The sequence below is a fragment of the Capsicum annuum genome, chromosome 9 (assembly GCF_002878395.1).
Source record: "Capsicum annuum cultivar UCD-10X-F1 chromosome 9, UCD10Xv1.1, whole genome shotgun sequence".
Taxonomy (NCBI): Eukaryota; Viridiplantae; Streptophyta; class Magnoliopsida; order Solanales; family Solanaceae; genus Capsicum; species Capsicum annuum.
This window is the reverse complement of record NC_061119.1, coordinates 209,053,937-209,060,330: the sequence shown is the minus strand read 5'-3', so window position 1 is coordinate 209,060,330 and position 6,394 is coordinate 209,053,937. Positions and strand designations below refer to the sequence as shown.

The 6,394-nt window shown below is 38.3% G+C and overlaps 1 protein-coding gene across 1 annotated transcript; it reads left to right on the top strand.

The window, feature by feature from the left end:
* Positions 1–4,085: 4,085 nt before the first annotated feature.
* LOC124887190 lies at positions 4,086–5,012 on the top strand. Its single transcript, XM_047396380.1, has 2 exons — positions 4,086–4,538; positions 4,605–5,012. The coding sequence occupies exons 1-2, from the start codon at positions 4,086–4,088 to the stop codon at positions 5,010–5,012; spliced, it is 861 nt and encodes a 286-aa protein (XP_047252336.1).
* The last annotated feature ends 1,382 nt before the right edge of the window (positions 5,013–6,394 follow it).

Below are 6,394 nucleotides of genomic sequence, written 5' to 3'. Positions count from 1 at the left end.
GTTCTGCCAAACTGACAAGCTCTACTTTTTCTTTATCTTTGAAAGCAGTTGATGGATTATCAACTGTTATATTATGTTCTTTGGCAGTAGCTGTGACATCCACCTGGAAAGCCAGAATTGTCAATGCTAAGTAGAGATATACAATAAATTTTCCATCTGTTGCAATAGATAATTCTTATATTGTATCAGATGGATTATCTATTGGGACAAATTCGAACAGGTAAATCAGAGCAGTACGATAATTTTAAATAGATGACCCATCTGTTGCAACATAAGACTCATCTGTTGAAATAGATAACGAATCTGACGCAACAAGTTAGACAACAGTTGCAACAGATGCATACATTTGTTTGATAATTTTTAGCAGATGTATCATCTGTTGAAATAGATATGTGCTTGTTTATTTTTTGGAACAGATGATGTACATTCACCTTCTTCAGCTCATGTTGCTCTTCTGTGGCCCTTGCATACTGAACATCGGTGCAAGACAAAGACAGAAGCATTGCAATCTTGCTTTTTTGATGATTGATGATTCCTTGAAAGTGTCTTTCCTTCTCCTCTTAGCCGCCTTGATCTCTAGTGGAGTGTCTGGATATGAAATGCTCTTTGATAGAATGATACCCCTCTTAGATGTCATTTCCATTACAGAAGCAGTTAGTGCATTAATAGCATTAATCACTCCATCATGTTTTGCCTTGCATTCTTGAAATTTGTATGAAGAACATTCGCTAAATGCGGCAAAATCTGAAGAAAAATCTGTACAACTATTATGATCATAATCATAATGGCTTATTGTTTTAAAAACTGTAAGAGGAGCATCATTAGCCCCACCCTCCAAAATTGTTTTTCTTGTGATGGATGTTTCTCCAAATAATTACATTTTTATTCCATCAATGACCTTAGGGTCTGATAAATTTTGTACAGACCGTAAAATAAGAAAAAATGGCATATTCAACTCTCGGTTGGTCAAAACAAGCCACGGATGGATGATGTGTGAGCAAAATCTAACACATTTAATGTTTTTTAGCTCAAAATAATTGTGAATTCTGAAGCAACTCTTGTTGTTTTGATGTGTTTGCTCATGATATTTCAAAAAAAGGCTGAAGAAATGAGAATAAAAAATAATGGAGCAAAAGAGTTAAAAATCTGAGCAAAATAGAAGAAAACATGGCTGACGACCTCCGTGATAAGTCGTCAGCCTCATGATAGCCTATCAGCATTGGCGTCAGCCTTAACCAGGGAGTTGCAGTTTGAGGAGTAGTTCTGACGATGTCGGTGATGTGGCGTCAAAGTCGTGACAAGGCATCAAGAATGGCGTCAGCCTTAAGCAGAATGTTACCATGGGAAAAAGATATCTGACGACGTTGGTGATACGCCGTCAGATCCCTGACGTGGTGTCAGCCACATCGTCAGCCTAAGACAGAAACTGAAGTCAACTGAAGCCTCTCTGACGCCATCTGTGATAGGGCATCAACTTCTTGATGCGGCATCAGCCTGGGCGTCACCTATTCCGAACAATTTTATTAATTTTGTTATTTTATTTCCTTAATTAGGGTTTAGTATAAATAGCATCTTTTAGGGTTTTTGTTTAATAATTCATCTATCAGACATCAACTCTAAGAGGAGAGATACGTATTTTTGCTCTCTTTCATAAAATATTCTTGTGTTTTTGTATCAACTATTTTTGGGGTTTCTACCTTGTGATTAAATTAGAGGAACTACTTGTTGTTTTCTATCCATTCGTAAGTTTATCATTATAATCATGAATTCAACTTGTTATTTCGTTCATCAAATCATGAGCGGCTAATTTCATTAGTCGGAGTTATGGGATCCATGGATTAGGGTTTGATATGATACTGGTATTTAACGTATTCAAAGAGTAGTGAAACATCTTGAAATTCTGTTGTTTTAACTAAAATCTAGTGGTTGCAAAAATTAGGTTATGCCTTAGGTTTTATTTGCTTCTAACAGAGAAAAAGACTAGAGGACGTGAATTATCAACAAGGACTCGAAAGCTACCAACCTTCTGTTTAATTATTAATGTCATAACTGGATTAATCTACCTGAGATAACATCTTATTGGCAATAGATAATTTATCTAAGTTCGAGAGAATTAGATAATAAATTATCTGGTGAGGTCGAGAGATAAGTCAGATAGTATAATCGTTAGGGATATTCTGCTGTTCTACTCATTCTGAGAATCTCTAGCATTACCTAGTATCTGTCAATTCCCGAAACCCTTGGTGAATATAGCTCTGGTTTCCCATTTATCTTGATTACAAACACTGAAGTATTGAAAGTGATATTTAACACACCGTGAACTTAAAGCCCCATCTTCCGAAAGCAATAAACTACCAGTAAAATCTTTCGTAAACAAATCAAAGTTCACACCCTATTCCTTGTGGGATTTGACCCCAACCTAGTTGGGTTTTATATTGAAAATGATCGCTTACACCCATTCAAGAGTGTAATTTGAGCGTTATCAAAAATGGCACCGTTGTCGGGGAATACGGTTGTAGACTGAAAATTTTGTGTGTGAAAATTTGCTGATAGTTAAGCTTTTGTGATTTACGTTTATTTGTTTTTTTTTGTTTATTGTAGGTACTGTGTTATTTATTCCAAGCATGAGAAGTTTTGGAGAACCTCTATTACCAATCAATCCAAAACCTCAATTAATTGGAAAAATGGCTGAACAACAGGAAGGAGAAAGACTAGTTGCTTTAGTCAGGGCTCAGGTGAATGTGCAAAATTTGGGTCAATAAGCACGTCACCAAAACCCTAATGATAAAGACTTGAGTGATGAGGAATTGTTGAATCCTCAAAACCCAAGGAGAGCTGAGCAAGTTGCTGCACCAGTGCAGCAAAATGTCAATAGAAATCATCCAGTCCGAGGAAGGTATGGTCAACAACCTATGCAATATGAGGCTAATGAAGATGATGAAGGAATGGATGGAGCTGGTGCAATAGGTGCTATCATTCCGCCACCGTTGGCACTAGGTGCAAAGTTCAGCATAACAAGTACCATGATCCAACTCCTGAATCTGAAAGGGTTATTTGGAGGCTTGCCTGGTGATGATCCAAACGTGTATTTGGTGAACTTCATCACCATCTACAAATCCTTTGACAATCCGGGAGTGAGCCAGAATGCTATCAGGTTGAGGTTATTTCCATTGTCTCTGTCTGGAGAGGTAATAATATGGTTGAATAAGTTAGAGTCCGACTCTATAACTAACTAGAGACAGTTGAAAGATGTGTTCCTAGAACAGTTCTTTCCACCCTCCAAAAGGGTATAGTTGAGGGACGAGATTAGCAACTTCAGACAACTTCCGACTGAAGCACTATATGAGACTTGGGAAAGGTTTAAGAAGAAACTTGCACAATGTCCGAACCACAATATAATAGACTTGTACTTGATGGAGACTTTGTACAGAGCTTTCAACTCTGTGACAAAGCCAATTATCGACAACGCTGCAGGTGGTTTGTTCATTGACCTCTCTTTTTTGGATGCTTCTAATATGCTGAATAGAATGACCAAGCAGAGTCAGGCTTGGCACACTAGGGATTCTGTAGTGACTAGCCCTACTGTTGCTGGTGGTATTACTACAAAGCAGCGTAGAAGGGATGAGGAGCGAGATGAGGACATGGCCCATTTGAAGACACAGATGGACTTGTTGGCTAAGCACTTGCTATCCAGCAAGACTGAAATGGTCAAGGCTGTGGATTCTCAGGGGATTATATCTTTAGGTGTTGATGCTGAGGCAAACTATATGAGTAATCAGGGGGGTTTTTGAGGCAATATCCAAGGGAACCAAGGTCGGACTTTCTATGACAAGATTGATTATAAAGATAGGGATCAGGGACATTGGTGAAACAATAATAATAGGAGTGGTTTGTATATTTCTCCTGGAAGTCGGGATGCTGTAATAACTAGTTCTAGAAAGATGTCCATGGAGGACATGATGGAAAAGTTGTTGAAGGGACTATAGGCAACCAACTCGGGGGTAACTAATATGAAAAATGAGTTTTCTACCCTCAGTCAGTTGGTTAGCTCACACTCAGCTTCTATTAAGCAGTTGGAGCAGCAGATGAGCCAACTTTCGGCTACTCTAAATCAGAGAAAAGCTGGAACTTTACCTAGTGATACGGTTCAGAACCTGCGAACTGATGGCTCTTGTATGGCGATTACCACTCGTAGTGGTAAGATTTTATTTGGCCCTTATATGGGCAAATCTATAGAGAAGGAGGTAAGTGTTGATAAATTAAAAGAAAGCAATCCAGTGGAGTCTGAGAAGCTGGATGGTTTTATTGACGTGTCATATAAAGAAGACGACTATAAAGAGGAAGTGGTATTGAAACAAATTCCAATACCACCACCTTCATTTCCTCAGAGGTTGAAGAAGAAAGAAGATAACGAGAAATTTAGCAAGTTTATGGCAATAATAAAACAGCTGACTGTGAATGTGCCATTGATGGAGCTACTTGAGAAAATGCCGAACTATGCTAAATTTATGAAGAAATTTCTAACAAAGAAGTGGAAGGTAAGTTGTGAGCCGGTGGACAACATCCATCACTGTGGTGTTGTATCTTTACAATCCTTAGTGTAGAAAAAGCCTGATCCTGGAGCATTTACCATACCGTGCACAGTTGGGTCCATAAAGTTTACCAAAGCTTTATGTAACTTAGGAGCAAGTATAAATCTGATGCCGCTTGATATATACAAGAATCTTAGATTGGGGGAGCCTACCCCCCCAACGATGCATCTTGTTATGGCAGATAGATCGGTTAAGCGATCGGTTGGTATATTGCACGATGTGCCAGTAAAGGTGGATGATTTTATTCTGCCTGTAGACTTTGTGATACTGGATTGTGATGTTGATTTTGAGGTACCCATCATCTTGGGTAGACTATTATTAGCCACGGGGAGAGTATTGGTTGATATGGAGCTCAGTGAGCTCAAGTTCAGATATGGGAAAAAGGAGGCCAGATTTAAAATGCAACCTCCTATAAAGTAGTTGAAGGAGATAAATATTTTCTCGGTTGTGGATGTATTCCAGGAATGTGGTAATGAGGTAGTGATACGGCATCTTGATGAAGCCTGAGTAGTCAAGATAACCAAGTCGTGCCGCGACACTAAATCAGGCGCTATTGGGAGGCAACCCAAAATTTTATTTTCATACATTTTGTTTTTATTCATTTAGGTAGTAATAGGAAGTAGGAAGGAACTGAAGAGGTAAAAAAAGGTCAAGGACCCAGGATTTGAGACTTGATTGACTCCAGGTATGCCCTAACCCTTAGTTTTAGGTTGTTTTGATTTTAAGTTGAGGGTGTAGGGTAGCATGTTGTTGTAGCATATTCTGTAAATAACTAGGAGTAGTACAAGTTCTATAGGCAGTTAACTAATTTTGTGATTTTGAACACCTCTCTGAAGGTTTGTTTTGCATGACTGTATGAATTACACCTTAGTGTGACCATTGTGCATCTCGTCATGGCATTAGTTTAGTTACCTGATCATCACTGCTGAACAATTGCATGAACCAAATAGGTGGTATCCAGTGATATTGCTTGTGTGCCATATGTGTGTGAGACTATACCGAGTTCTCTTTGTAGTGTCAAATCTAGAACTTGCCCGGTTCATCTTACCATAGTTGAAAGATAGGGGTTAGGAAAGGATCATAGGCCGTTTTTAAATTTAAGTCACTATTAGCTTAAATGACCTTCCTCTAATGCATGATATCCCTTGATCCAGGTTTGAGCCTTAATTGACTATTTTTCTTTCTATGATACCTATCACCTTCCCTTTTTAAATCATAATAAACATGTTTTGGCCTTGGTCCTCCTTGGACACTGTGCACCTTAATGTAGGTAAACATCCTAAGTTGAAAGTGGCTATCATAGGGGTGCATGATATAAGTTAGGTATGAAGAAGGGTAGAGTAGAAAAGAAAGAATTAAAGAAAAAGAATAAAAGGTTGGTTTTTGGTAAAAAAGAGCAAGAAAAGAAACTCTGCTTGAATAAAAAGAAGTGCACCCATCCTGAAAGTGTGATCAAGAAAATAGAAAAAGTGAAAAAAGGAGAAAAAGAGAAAAAGAAAAGAAAAGAAAAAGAGAGAAAAAGAGGTTAATAAGTGGACCCCACAAGTTAAGGAAGTGCCAAGGAGGTTAATCACTCTAAATGACACATAATATCATACCAACCCTAGCCTACGTTACAAGCCAAAGAAAGACCTATAGTGATCCTAGCGTACCTATCTGGAAACCTTGGTAATGACGATAAGGGCAAGCATATGGTATTTGGCATACACTGGTTTGAACTTCATTCTGAGAGTGAGTGTTTTTGTGATGATCCCCATGTTTATATTTTTGATGTCTGACATGATAAAAAGAGGGGAATTTCT